General features: G+C 42.3%; 1 protein-coding gene across 3 annotated transcripts in view; it reads right to left on the reverse strand.

The window, feature by feature from the left end:
- Positions 1-319: 319 nt before the first annotated feature.
- ABAT (4-aminobutyrate aminotransferase) overlaps positions 320-14364 on the reverse strand; it is a 63395-nt gene continuing 49350 nt past the window's right edge. For all 3 annotated transcript variants that reach the window (XM_075105323.1, XM_075105324.1, XM_075105325.1), the window contains 10 exons: positions 12926-13006; positions 12319-12411; positions 11894-11956; positions 10039-10102; positions 9053-9201; positions 7377-7514; positions 5888-6055; positions 5031-5177; positions 3783-3894; positions 320-2503 (listed from right to left, as the gene is read on the reverse strand). In XM_075105323.1, the coding sequence (XP_074961424.1) occupies positions 2382-2503; positions 3783-3894; positions 5031-5177; positions 5888-6055; positions 7377-7514; positions 9053-9201; positions 10039-10102; positions 11894-11956; positions 12319-12411; positions 12926-13006 (1137 nt within the window). In that variant the 3' untranslated portion in view covers positions 320-2381. The remainder of the gene's footprint in view (positions 2504-3782; positions 3895-5030; positions 5178-5887; positions 6056-7376; positions 7515-9052; positions 9202-10038; positions 10103-11893; positions 11957-12318; positions 12412-12925; positions 13007-14364) is intronic.

Here is a 14364-nt window from a genome sequence, read left to right on the forward strand (position 1 = left end):
TCTGTCTCTTCGTGGACTGACAGATGTAGGTAAGTAAAATTGGCATTTAAGTGCATGGGGTAACCCTGCTTTACTATTTATTCGTGTTGAACTTTTCTTAATGGGGGCTCCATTATTTTAAATTTTGGCTGGACCGTGTGGTACAGCAGTATCAAAGGAAGAGCAAAGCATTCCTTGGCATAAACACCATGGCAACAAAATACAGTGGGCTGTATACATACAGCATATGTTTTGGAGGCCGATCTTCGTAAGAATGTGTTTAATATGCACTAATGATTTAATTTAGGTATGTACTAGGTGTAAAATAAAAAGCCCTGGAGAAGTTCAATTATAAATATTTTATTTAAGAATATTGATTACACATGAGATGTCATTTTTTATGAATCTGTGTACAGTTACTAGTTACACTATGAAGTGTAGTTAAGTATTTTTTTAAACATTTATTTGGCACTGTCCACAGTACGCTGTAAACAATATTAATTTTATACGCTTCAGCTGCAGTGCTTTCCGGGTATTCTCTAACATGATTTCATCAACATGTTGTACACCATTATACAGTTACTGAGTGTCAGTAAAAATTATAAAAACACCTAGAGTATTCATAATAAAAGTGAAGATGTGGTAAGACTTCAAGTTACTGGACCTTTGCTTCTGTAAAAGTACAAGACTTGCTAGAGACATTTACTAAAACTACTGCACTGATATGTTGAACAAACTAATTCCCAAAGTGCTGTCAGATACAGTTCTCAGTTTGGCTTTCCTCTCACTCATAATACGCTTATGGGGACGGCGATGACAGTGAGATTTTGTTGAACACCAATGCACAGTCCTTCCCCTAGGCTTCTACCACTACTGTTCAAAAACCTGCTCAGGTTCTGACCTGCTGGTACCACCCAAATCCCATTATTTTTAAGCTAGCAGAAATGAGTGTTCTTGAGTTTCCCAACACTGGCACTCAAAAAATAAAATGGGAAAACCATCATTAACACTTCTTGAAGCAGGTAAGAAACCTTTCGTATTTTGGTAGCTGTATTAAACCTGTAACTCTTTTTCACTGCTCTGTCTCGTACAATGTACTTAAAAATTGTGGTTAGATCCTAACAGGGCAACTGTAAAGTCTGCTGTGGTCCCTGTTTTTTGGTGCACAACAGAAAGGTAAACTTAGCAAAATCCAGGTGCTTGCTTGCCAAGAAAAAGGGAAAAAAAAAGGCACCAGACGTAGTTCAAGTCAGCCTTAAGCGAACGGCAAAGGGTACGTAGTAAATAGACGCCTCTTTACCATTCTCTGAGGGGAAACAAATTAATGAACTGTTGACACTTTTTGATCCTGTGGCTTTCTAGAACTCTGAAGTTGTCAGTGACTTAGAATTAACCATTAAAACATAAACAGAATTACTTTGCATTATAAATGTGCAATTAGGCCTAGGCTTTCACTGTAGTGGTTGTGATGTCAGGTAATGGCTAAGGTCAGGCGATTCTTCTGTAGTTTTACAAAATACCGCAAGTATTCATGTAGAACTTGTAATAGATAATTAATGGCTACTATGTATTATGGGCAAATGGTAAAATAAAGCATTCTAGATTGCTGACAGGTGGAAATAATGTGCTTCACGTGATTCTCTGAGCTTTGTCAAACGACATACCTCAGGGTAGTTTCTCTGTGCAAAGCTGGTTGCAAGGTAAGTCAAAAGTTTTAAAATCCAGAATGAGGGAAAAAAGTACAAGTGCTTCAGTTCTACTCAGAGCGCTGCACATGTGGCCAAGTGCATTACCGCCGCTGAAGCAGTGGGTGTAGGCTGGGCATAGAGTAGCCGATGGCATCCTGATCCAGTTGGTGTGGCAGACAGCTGTATTCAGGGGAAGGAAGCTGGAAATTATTCTGTAAAATACAGTACTTGGCAGTGACAGAAAGCAGAGCTTTCCTTGAAACACCTATTTCATTCCAGCTGCCATTAGAGAATGGCACTTTCTGTACAGCAGGCATGTGGCTTTAAGTGTTACACCATACTTGTTGCTGCTTCTGGACGCAAGAGTAAATCTACAGGGACTACCTGTGAAAATGGACTGTACCAGGTCATACTTAGACAATCAAATCATCAGGGCCATGAATGTAGAGAGGATTCTGCAACTAATACGACCCAAGCCAGAAGATGGAGGGCCACAACTTCTACAAATGCACAGTGTGGGACAGCTGCGTGTACCTGCTGGTGACCAGTACCGATGCTCTGCCTGGGTCGAGTTTGCATGGAGCAGCTTTCCTTGGGTAGGATGACAGAACACAAACCTTAAGTTTATGACTTTACACTTATCTTGTAAGTAGAGGACATGAATTAATGCAAACTAATTTCATAATCAGCTGTTCAGTGCAAGGGAACTGCTTTTTACTTGAAGTTTGCTAAGATGTCACTGAAAATGTTCAGAAAGAGGTGCGCATGGTGATCCTTGAAGATCAGTGTTGGACGAAAACGAATCGATCTGTCACCACAGCCTCCCAGCACAACACCTAAAATGAGAATAGGATAGGTCCTCTGGTCATTTCAGTCTTCGCCAAATATCCAGAAAATGCAGGTCCCCAGCTCAGGTTCACATCACTGTGGAGGGCCAACAGAAGCTCTGCAGATCATGAACTGCACAATGATGCAGCACCTAGGGCAGTGCTGCAAAGGGGCCTCCAGCTTCACAGCAACTCAGAACAACACTGTGGGTGCCTGTAGTTGTTCTGTGAAACACCTGGCATGTTGAGGCTAATCCCAAGAGCAATAGAAAGGCTCCATCCAGTGCAGCGCTCATGCAGCATCTGAGACACCAAAGAGCATCGCAATGCTCTACTGGTGAAGAATGTCAATGCCAGAACAAGACACAGTAGGTTTCTTTGCAGTTTTGTTTTTCAACTACTTCATTTTTAATTACAGAAGTTAAAATATCTCAGTGCTGGCAAACTTCTTCCTGCAGTACTTTAAATGTGTGGTGTTTTTTTTTACCCCAAAATCAATTAATTCTTTAAAATGTGGGCAACGAAAACCCATACTGTTGAGCTGAGCTTACCTTGCCTCTAAGCATAGCCTTCATTTGCCATGAAACAAATGGCTTGCCTTCTCTCCCTGCTGGCTTAGTTTCCAAGAACAAAAACCATCAATGTCTTTTACACTCTAAAACTATTGGTTTCACAATAGTTTAGTTGCACCATGCCTACTTCTCTCAAGAGATGCGAGTCAGCAAAAACTGACAGCAGCAAACCCAGGGCCCCCACACAGGAGGATGTTAGGCTCCAGACATGAGGTGCCTGTCCTGATACCTGGGCTTGTCTACAGCTGGGTAAGAGATCTGGAGCAAGAGAGGGATGTAGTTGTAGATCTGTGCCCATTTTAGGCAACTCGTTGTATTCCATAAAATTTATAGGTTTTCCCATTTTCCTGAGCGACAGTTACATTAACTTTCTTATAATTTTCCTGATCTGTTCCTAGACGTATGCCATGCCTAGGTGCACCGAAGGTCACTGCAGAGGAATATGAAAGTGATGTCACAAGAACTCATGCCCTACATAATCTCTCCCAGTAATGTTAGGCCTATAGGGAAAAGTAAATGTACGCACCATGCAACAGACTGGTCTGATGTCTCTGAAAATACAAGTATTTCCAGAAAACTCTAAATACAGCTTTGTTCATAATTTCACTTCTGTCCTCTTTATACTGTAGTACACAGACACCATACAAAAACGGTGAATCTAAAGCGTTACATATGCTACTGTTTGTCATTTGAAGCTAATCCACAAACTTTCTTACCTTTGTTTCGGGCTATTGTAATTAACTTGTTTCTAGTTGCATCATTTGGAGTGTCAAACGAACAGAATGTTCCTCTTCCTCTCACTCTGCTGATGAGATGGGGGTAACGAGCCTGCAAAGAGAGATGAGGACGCATGCACGGCAGCTGCTGCAGCAGAGGGCACCTGGCGGCAAGCTCTGCTCTGCCTGGCATTCTGCTACAGGGGAACCCCGCTGCCTCTCTCCTCCCTGCTGGTGGAGTGCAGCGATTGCACAGCGTGATTTCTTGCGTAACCTTGTGTCCTGCTCAGCCCTTTCTGATAACGGTCTGAACAGGCTGCAGAGCCCTACAGCAGGTAGGTTTGCTCCTCACAAAGCAGATACACATCTGAGCAGGAAGTGAGAATGAATTTGCACCCCTGAGCTGGGTCAAGTAAAAATCTTACCTGCAGCCTCCTGAAGCAAGTGTAAAGCACTTTACATCTAAAACGCAGTCTGGGGAAACCTGAGCATAGATAATCTGGAATGGGGCTAGAAACCAGCTCATTCTTATGTTGCATTAAGATGCTTGCTAGTATTATCTGCTTCACTTACTATCAGTTACAACCCTCTTTTATAAGAGTAACCTTTTTTGGATAGTACTAGTTGTATTCTGGCCTTCCACAGTAGGGAGATCATAATTTTTTGTGTTCTCCAGCCTGCTGTCCCTTGAAGTTGTGGAGAGAGCAGCTGCAAGCCTACCCTTAAATGCCTGGCTGATTTTCCTTCTTATGTGGGGCTCCGTAGTTGAAGCTGTGAAAAAATTTCTCTTAGTTAAGGGAGGGAAAGCTACAATTTCTTGCGTTTCAACAGCCCAGTGGAATTGTAACAAAATATGAAGGCACTTTCCTTTAAAAAGAACTTTGGGGACAAAGAAATGCTAGGTGCTTGTGATAACAGAGACTTCTAGCAAAATAATTTAACTAGCTGCAGTTCATACCTTCAGATATTTTGGGGTCACACTTTATTTTGGATTAAGCTATATAAAACCAGCATCCTTAAGTCAGTAAAAGAAAGTTTACTTCAGTTCAAAATGGGACACAGTATTGAGGCCTGCACTGAAGTACCTAAACCAGCAAGTTATGATTATGGTCTAGTTCCCAGCTGGCGTTCCTCAGTCCAAGTGTTTTGAAACCGCCAGCATCAGGTATCAGTTTAAACTGGATTAGGTCAGATCCTACCTGATCAGCAAACTTCTCCTTCTTAACTATAACCCTTCCGGGTGTTTACCTGTAAATCCAGCAGCCCAGTCAGTAGTGCTTTCCCGGCATGAGTTGCATTGTTTAGAAGGTCTTCTCTTTTAATAACCTTAATGACTTCAGCAAGCATAAGGTTTTTGGATGGATCTCCAAGCCAGGTATTAAAAATCCGGTAGGGCTTGGGAAAGGGTGAAAAGAAAGTTGTGGAACATGTTAACAGGCAAATCACTATAATAAAGAAAAGCAAGCCATAAAACTGGTAATGTATGCACTAATCTCACCAACTCCTTTTTTTTTGTTGTAAAAGCAGAATACAGCTGCCTTGCTGAGCAGAAACAAAGGGCAACTACGCGATGCTACAAATAGAGTGCATTCTGTCTTGCTGCTCTGACATCTCATTGAAACATGGCTATAGGTGACATAGAAATCAGCATCATCTACACGGGTTTTACATTCAAGTTTCATGTTCTCCCCCTTTATTTTTTTTTCATTTATTACATCTAAAATGTCATTAATACGAAGCAGAAATCTTGCTGACAGAATCCGTAATGCTGACATACAAGCTCTGAAGACACCAAGTTGCCCTATGGAAAAAGGTGTCAGTTTGTGGTTGGATTTTTGTACTGACGGTCAGTTCATTAGGCTAAACTCAGTTCACTCCCTCCCACCACCTTGCTGATCTTTGTGACTGACTGACAGCAACTGGAATAAAAGTGAAGAAGTGACAACAGCTTTTCTGTAAGCACAAAGCAAGTATCTATGAAACAGCAGCTCCACCTAGCTGAACCTGCATTACTGAAGGAAAGCTTGTCTCTTCCATGGACATTACAGTTACTCGCTATTGGGCCACCAAGTAGCACAGAGTTCAGTTTCCACTGAAAATCTTACCGCATTTGGCCTAAACTCTTCTTTGTGGAAAAATCCTCCTGTCATCATCTTCTTACTGAACGTTACCACATCAGCTGGGTCATCCAGGCCCCAGTGTTCATGTGCCCAGAATTTTCCTGTGCAGCCACCTCCTGTCTGCACCTCATCCACCAAGAACGCACAGCCATGCTGTGGAGACAGATGTGGAGAGCAGTGAATGTGAGTCCGCGTTTCCAAAACAAAAATACTTCCCTTAGGGAACAGATAAATACAAGCCAATTACATGCAACATCCCCCCACACCAATGCCACTCACTGCGCATTAGATTTCACAGTTAAAAATCCAGCTACTTTGCAAGAAAGGGACTAGAAACGTATTGTCTACCTAAATTCACAAAATACATACTTTTATATAGTCTTCAACATTTCTAGAGGATACCTGAAAACATCTCGGCAGAGTTTGGGTGGCATTTTCAAAACCTCTGTGGGAGGCAGAATGTAACTTCTAGGAGTTCTGTTTGTTTTCACTAAGAAGTCTCTGCCTCCAACCTGAGTCAGGCAATTTTTGTGGCACAAAGGCAATACCAGCAGCATGATATGGTTGATCTAGGGGCCTAAAATGATCCTGGAAGAGCTGCCTTTTCAGAGGAGTCTGCTGAAAATCTACTCATTTTATCTGGCAATTTTATTATTTTATTATGGCATTTTATGGGTTTCTTTAATGCAAAGCACTGTCTTGTTGAAACTTTGGGACAGGGAGATCAAGCTCTATCATGGTACTGTAATTAAAAACTTTGGCAGCATCTCCTTTTAGCCAAGGCAAACTTTTTCATTTCACCTTATTTACCACAGCACCCTTGTGTGAGCAGCTGTTAACAATGGGAAAAGCTGCTGTTTCTCATGACAGGATAGAATTTCCTAAATGTCACCCTGTGATCTTCTCTGTAAGCACACAAATGTTTTGAGGATGAAAAAAGCATGGAGTAAGACTTATTGAGGGTCATCGCTTCCCAACAGGTAACTTCACATTCCAAGTATTAAGACACTTGTCCTTTTCCTTATTTTACTGGAACTTCATCACTTACGTTGGAATCAATTTATGTTTCAGCCTTTTTTGCAGTTAAAAACAAGTATGTCAACAAAAGATTACCCTTTTCCAAACCTGTCTCTTCTGAAGTTGTTTGAATCCCCTCAACAAATGGGCATATCATTTAAAGAGCACGGCTGTGAAATCCATGGTTAATGAATCAGAGTAATTTCTCTCTCACTTAGACATTAGAACATCATTCACTGGACTGAGGAAACCACTAAGTGTGCGTCAAATGGAAGAGAAAATACGGCGCTGACAAGGGTTGCTTGTATCTGAACTCACGCACGTAACTACCCCAGCTGCGACTAAGGAGGCCTGTGAAGCTCTCAAAGTGCCAGGGGCAAGGGGAAGGCCTGTGCAGACACCAACAGGTATGTGCGTGTTTAGCTACCACTGAGTGAACAGTGGAATATTTGATTACCTTTCTGGCAATATCTCGTAGCTTTCTGAAGAAGTCATCCGAGGCGTGATTGTCTCCACCCTCTGACTGTATTGGTTCTATAATGATCCCAGCCACAATCTTCTTCTTTTTCCTGTACTTTACAATCAGGTCTTCCACCTGTAAAACAAACATTTATGGTACATTCTCCTCTCAAGACAATTGCACATTTTCCCCCAGAAAGATTAAGTCTCTGCAACAGAACTTCAACCTTTCATAGATGTTCCTGGCTATAAAGGTGTCAGGAAGCATAAGGAATTAACAAGCAGTTCCTCCAGGATTTAACACTGCCCTCATGTTCCTGAATAATGCCTAAGTGTAAATGATATCCTAAACGCATTGTATCTAGTTGCACATTTATCTACAATGGTGTGAAATCTGTAGCAAATTTCAGCTGAAAGTATTGTGGAAACCACTGTAGCTTGCTATGCCATTGCTGTCACTCCACCTAAGCAAAATAGAAGAAAGCAGATTTTGTGTCAGAAAAGAGAACTCAGCTAACATATTAAAGAAGGTAACCTGGTAAATTTGCTTTTTCTAGTCACCCACTTCAGACACTTTAATCAGATTAAATAGTGCAGAAATCCTGTTGCTGTTAAGGGGCTTACAGAGAAGTTTTCATTAACTTTGTAGAGCTACTTGCTGCAATCAGTAGTGTCATTTGTACTGGAAATCCCACTTATGGCTTTCAGGGCCCACAGCCCCTGCAGGCTGGATAAAGCAAAGGTTTCCAAAGGGTGCCTGTAAGCCAATTCAGAGACTTTCAAAGAATATATTTTGTTTCTTAAAATAATGGCTTCAAGTCTACGGATTGATATTCTGCATCACAATCCCCCCCGCCCCGCTCCCAGCTATTGTGGAGCAAATAGAGGTAAGCAATTTGCTATGCTTTCCGTGTTCTCTGAAGTTAGGCAAGTTTGAATAAGCAGCCTCTTTGATCCAGCTCTGCACAGCCACCCAGAGTGCTGCTGTGCTCCCTGCGGCACACCACGGCCCTCTCCTCTGGTCGGCTGTGACGCTCCGGGCTGTGGCTATTTTGGTTCCAGGCACAGGGCATGCGGTGCCCTGCTCCCTGCCACTGGCTCTCGAGCGAGCCCTTGCCGGTGACAGATCCTGGATCCCAGTGGGCCCAACAGGAAATCCCATGGTTCTGGTATGTGGAGATGGTTTGCCTCTGTTAGGCTCCGTTCCGCCCACCTTTCCTTTCTCCTGGGCTAGGGGAGGCCCGGAGTCCCTGACCACTTGCTCCCTGCAGGCAAAGGCAGGGTCAGAGCTTTATGCCAGAAGGCTACCACAGAAAAGCTGAAAAACCTGAGATATTGTTACAGGTTGTCTTTGCAGAGGATTATAGACACTGTGCTCTCTCTCTCTTAGTCCATGTCCCTTTGCAAGACCCGGCAGACAAGTTCACTGTGATATAACAAACTTCTCCTGCATGTGAAATTTCACTTTGGTATGATTCATGTAGACCTCAAATTCACAATAAGTTGGGTTCTTCTGAAAGGCAGGGACAAACTTCTGACCGTAAACAACAGTGAATGCTGTTTTAATCACATGCTGTTCCAATTCCTGAAAACACTCTTTTAGTGAAAAGCAGCTAATCCTACTAACACTATTCATCATTTCAAAACAAAACCAGCTGCCAGTGAATTTTTTACCTCCTCTAAACAACGGGCTTCTTCCTGTTGATTCTCTTTTACAAAGTCTTCCAGAGGATACTTTAGCCTTGGAAATGGAGCGATAGGCCAGTCTAGCGATGGAATGTCCAATTTGTGAATTGCTTTAGAGTGAGTTGTAGCTAAGCAACCTAAACCCAGAAAAGCAAACATTAGTATAATACCTGTCTAGGAACAATACAGGAAAAAAGCTACCAAGAGGTGAAAAATTGCCTGACGCCAGGACTGTAGAGTTCTCTTAATTGCTCTATGTTTTTACTTTATTTTCTGAAATACTGGGTAATTGGATTTAGTCAAGTTTAAGTGGATTGCTCTAGCTTTTAAGCATCAGCTTCCACATGCAGTGTTCCAGAAGAACACGAGAACCTCTGTCAATCTGAACAGGTTGCTCAGACAAGATGGGTTTCACCTGTCCACAGGCAACTGCTCGCAAAGCTCAGAATTACAGCACTCTTTGGTAACGTGTTTAGAACAGGGATTGAGCTGATATAAAATGGTAAAAATGAACGACATCTCATTTGTATATTGTGGTGGTTTTACCCCAGGAGTTAGATTTTTACTATTATGGACAGGAAACCTTGGATTCAGAATGAAAATAAGAGACCTTCTGAAAACTAATATTCAAAAAATATAATTTCCACCACCCCTCAAATATTCTATTTCAGTACTGGTGGGGGTCCCAAGGCCAACCTTCAGTAAACCTATAGCTTCTCCACTGGTACTATTTGTATCAGGAAAAAAACCCCACTTTTCAGAAACTACAGTGAGATGACAGCTTACTGCAGGGCTGAGGGAAAGGGGAAAGGGGAAAGGGAAAGGGAAAGGGAAAGGGAAAGGGGAAAGGGAAAGGGAAAGGGAAAGGGAAAGGGAAAGGGAAAGGGAAAGGGAAAGGGAAAGGGAAAGGGAAAGGGAAAGGGAAAGGGAAAGGGAAAGGGAAAGAGAGGTGTCACTGGCAGTGCTTCGCTTACCCATGGTCCTTCCGTGGAAGCCGCCCATGAAGGAGAGCATGGCATAGTCGGGGCAGCCGGGGGGCTGCAAGCAGAGCAGACAGGCGGGCAGTCAGTGTGCAGTGCTGCGGCAGGCGGCCCTGATGCAACCCAGATCAAACCCACGGCCAGAGCACTGCGGGATGGCTGATCCAAGCTGCTGCCTCTCACGGCATGCTGATCGGTTCCCTCTCCAACCATCAGGCACCGCAAATCGTTTTATTTACCCATTTAAATAAATACATTTGTCATGCCCTAAAGACTGCCTGACCTCCTCAAATACATCATTAATACTAACAAATACTTGGCAATTTATACTGTATCATAATATCACTTCACACAAAGGCTGAACATTCAGTACAATCAGCCCCTTTTTGTACAAACTATGAGCACGTGTATGGGGTGGCCATGCCCAGGTGTGGCATCGGAGGCTGCGGGGACTCTGCGAGGGGAGGCTGGGGCTACCCCGTGCCTGCCACCCCGTGAATTCCTGACAACTCGCTGTACCAAGAATGACAAAGAACTGTGACACAAGCCGTGCAAACAGTATACCATCTGGAATTTAATAACAGTTTTTTTATTAAGGATTTAGGACTTCATATTAATTAAGGATATAAGGACTTAATAAAAGGATTAAAAAATTTAATAAAACTTGGTCTAACTCCCCCACCCCCTCTAAAAGTACAAATTCTTCTTTGTGCCTCTCTCTTACCCTGCGAGAGGATTGTCACCACTCACACACTCCGTTTACACTTCTAGTCTTGTACCCCACACTCAGCTACAAGGTCAAGGCTCCAATATTTGTAACTGGATTCTGGAGGAACCCCTCCCCCAGCAGGGGGATGGAGTTGCCTCTCAAATATCTACCCTCCCCCAGGAAGGGGACCTTAATCAGAACTCCGACAACTAGCCCAGAGAGGAATCCTAATGCTTAGATAGCTAAACTTGGACAAAACGCGATCATTAGTTTTGCAAATCTTTGGTCATCTTATAAAATTCCTACTCCTTCAGGCGCCATCCCCTTATTTGGCACAGCCACCCGTCTGACCGTGCTGTAAGCAACATCACAGAACTTAAAAAATAATTCTGAAGACAAACAAAACAAAACAAACGCCCCCTATAAGAACCCTCGTCATTTTTAAAGCCAAATGAGTTCCCTAATCCCATGTGAATGAATTGAATGATCGTCACTACAGAATTGCTAAAGATCAGGCCGGCACCAGCAGGTTATTAGTCTCTAATGTGTTTCTCTTGAAGAAGAGATTAAATACTCTGGTTTTTGCTATTGCTGCACATTAAGATTTGTGACTGGCAAGAGCAAGACCACCTCGCTTGAAGGTGAATAGGACTTCAGGGGTTTATCAGCTGCATCTCAATTCCTCATCCTGCCTGTTGTTAACATTTACTCAGTCAAATTTTAACCAACCCCTCGAACAGTTTTAAACTATAAAATCACAACTTCTGAAAAAAAAATTAGGTCTGTTGTTAATATTCGTAAACTTTTCCATGTATTAATGATCTCCATGGACCCATCCATCATGTGGGCCCCTCTGTAGCAAATGATATGTCATGAAAAAGGGAGATCTTCCTAAGATTCACAACTGGAAAGGATGCAAAAGAATACAAGCAGCAGGTCTTGACATTTCTTGGGAGCAGTTTGTGCTTCACCATTTCCTAAATGTCACCATTTCCTAAATTCACCATTTCCTAAATTTACATTTTAAATTTACAAACCCGAGGTTCCACGTCATAAAGTAAAGCCTTTTTTCCCTCCCAATCTTCCCTTATAAACCCAAGCCAATGGTACACTGTAGATGTGGTAAAGAGCAAATGTTACCTGGTTAATCATGCAGGATTCCAGTTCCTCTTTTGTGACATTATTATGGCCCCTCTCCTTGTTCTGCAAAAAAAACCCCAAACAACCCAACAGATAATTTTCCTGTAGTAGTAACCAATGCATTTATGGCTGAACCACAGATTGGTAATGCTGGTATTCCAAATTAGAGCCAATGAAGGCAGTGACTGTGGCTCTTACATACTGACTGCAACCTACATTTTCTTTATGATTTCTAGAGTTCTGTCAATATAAAGTGAAAGCTTAGATGAAGACTTTTTAACAAAGATATTTTACTAGGTTGAATATATAAACATCATGAACAAGACAACCTCCAAGCCTTACTTTATTTTATAGTTGCAGTTCTAATGACGAATACTCATTTCTACATCTAAACCATAAAAAAAAAATCATAACGTTTTACTCACTCTGTACCACATAAATATTGCTTTAAAGGCATTTTCATTAGAGCAGGATCCGCAAGACATGGTGATCACCTGTGGCAGGCCCTTAGGAGCCACCTGTCAACAAAGACAGAAAATTACTCCAAAAGATTAAGCACAAGTATGGTGCAAGGTGATGGTAATACTGATCGGTCCTTAACATCATGAGCTTCAGTACAATGGGAGACCAACCATGCCAAGGATGAGGAAAGCCAATTTCAATTAGAGCTGAGAGGGCTTGACTCAGTTTCAGTCCCACGGATCTTCAAATTTAAATCAAAACAAACAGAAGCCACTTATTCCACTATCTCTTACGACAGCACAGTGAACAGAAGTTAGTTAAAGCGTGTTTTCTCATCAGTTCCTGAATCCAGAATGAAAGAGGTGGTATCTGTGCAGAGCAGGCACATCACCCTCTCACATTCAGCTGTCAAATCAGAGAAAAGGGTTCAATTTCGTGACTTGCAGTGGGAAGGCAGGTGGACAAACAGCTGATCTGTAACGTTCCCAATTAAAATCCGTAACACACCTTCATATACCTGTGTCCCCAAACACAGAGCATGGCAACTCATCGCTGCTATCACAAACTTACTGATAACAAAGATTCCTTCAGTCTTTCTGCAAAGTTCTCTGGAGGTAAAATCCCTAGGGCAGGTCTGTTGATAAAAGTGCTCTACAAAAACAAATGAAGAGAAATTGTTAGGTTTTACTACCACATGAAGAATATCATGTTGATATCAAGACAGTTACATTTTCTTCTAGTTATAAACAGCAGCCAGAAATTTGTAGTCATGGCACAAGTAGTTTTAAAACCAGAGAATAATATTCATGTCTTAGAATATGTTCTCCTCTCTAATCCTTAAGCTTCATTCCTGCAGGACACCTTAGAAAAGGTGCATGCTAACTGATACTGACATTTCCTCTGCATTATTGAGACGGAGCAACTAAAATGGCCATTTTCCTTATACACAGGAAATACACCTTAAAATCTTAATCACTTGCCTTCAGTTTTGAGTAGCTAAATCTAAAATCAATTAGGATAGCAGCACTTTCTTCCTTACTGAGTTTCAAGACAGACCATTTCAGAACGCTGTGGTTATAAACACCCCCCAGATGCTATTACAATGGGATTTGGGGGAGCACAACCAAAGTAAACTTAAAGGATAGGGGCTACATCTGAGAAAGATACCACACATGCAAGGATCAGCAACCCAGCACTACACTAAGATAGGTTCCTGATAGAAAGCTTGTGCACACAGGCATACTGTCTGCCTTTGAGACTCCTCTGGCATGTGCAGTAATGGGCAGTGCAGTGAGGAGATCGGTGAGAAGCTACCCTGCATGTTATTACCTCACTACTCAGCAACATGAATTTAATCAAGCTCAAGAATATTGACCACGATATATTCAGACATGTTGGTGAAATTCCTTTACAACCGTGTACTGTTTTCATGAAGCTTCCTGATTTGCAGGTAAATATTTCCTGTTCTAGGGCCACCAGTTTTCAGTCACCCTTCTCAGTGCCTCAGCCTGAATTACACGTACTTTCTTTATTGTGCCTTACAACAGCAGATCTCTAGCTTCCCAGTTTTCTCCTTTCCATTTCCTGACTGGGGTCTGACGTGGACCAGGACCCACTCATGCTGAAATAGTCTCTTCATGGTTGCAATACGATCTCTCCTAACAGCAGAATTCCATAGCCTACAGGGAAACTACCTAGCTGAACCCATGTCTGCTTCCCAGAATTCTTCTCTAAACATTCCCTTTCCCTGTCCATCAGCAGAAACAATTCTGGTTGCTGCAAGAGCCTTGGTAATCACAGGAGTGACTGCCGAAATGCAGCCTACCCATGTGGAGGTTATGGAGCCAGGCTTCAGTGGGAAGATGAGAAGCAATGGGCATAAATCAAAACATGCGAGGTGCTGATTTGGGTATAAGGAAAAGCTCTTTCACCAAGAGAACAGTGAAGCAGTGGAACAGGTTGCCCAAAGAGGCTGTGCAGTCTCCATCTTTGGAGGCTTTCAAGGTGGT

This window comes from Phalacrocorax aristotelis, chromosome 10 (genome assembly GCF_949628215.1).
Source record: "Phalacrocorax aristotelis chromosome 10, bGulAri2.1, whole genome shotgun sequence".
NCBI classification, from domain to species: Eukaryota; Metazoa; Chordata; class Aves; order Suliformes; family Phalacrocoracidae; genus Phalacrocorax; species Phalacrocorax aristotelis.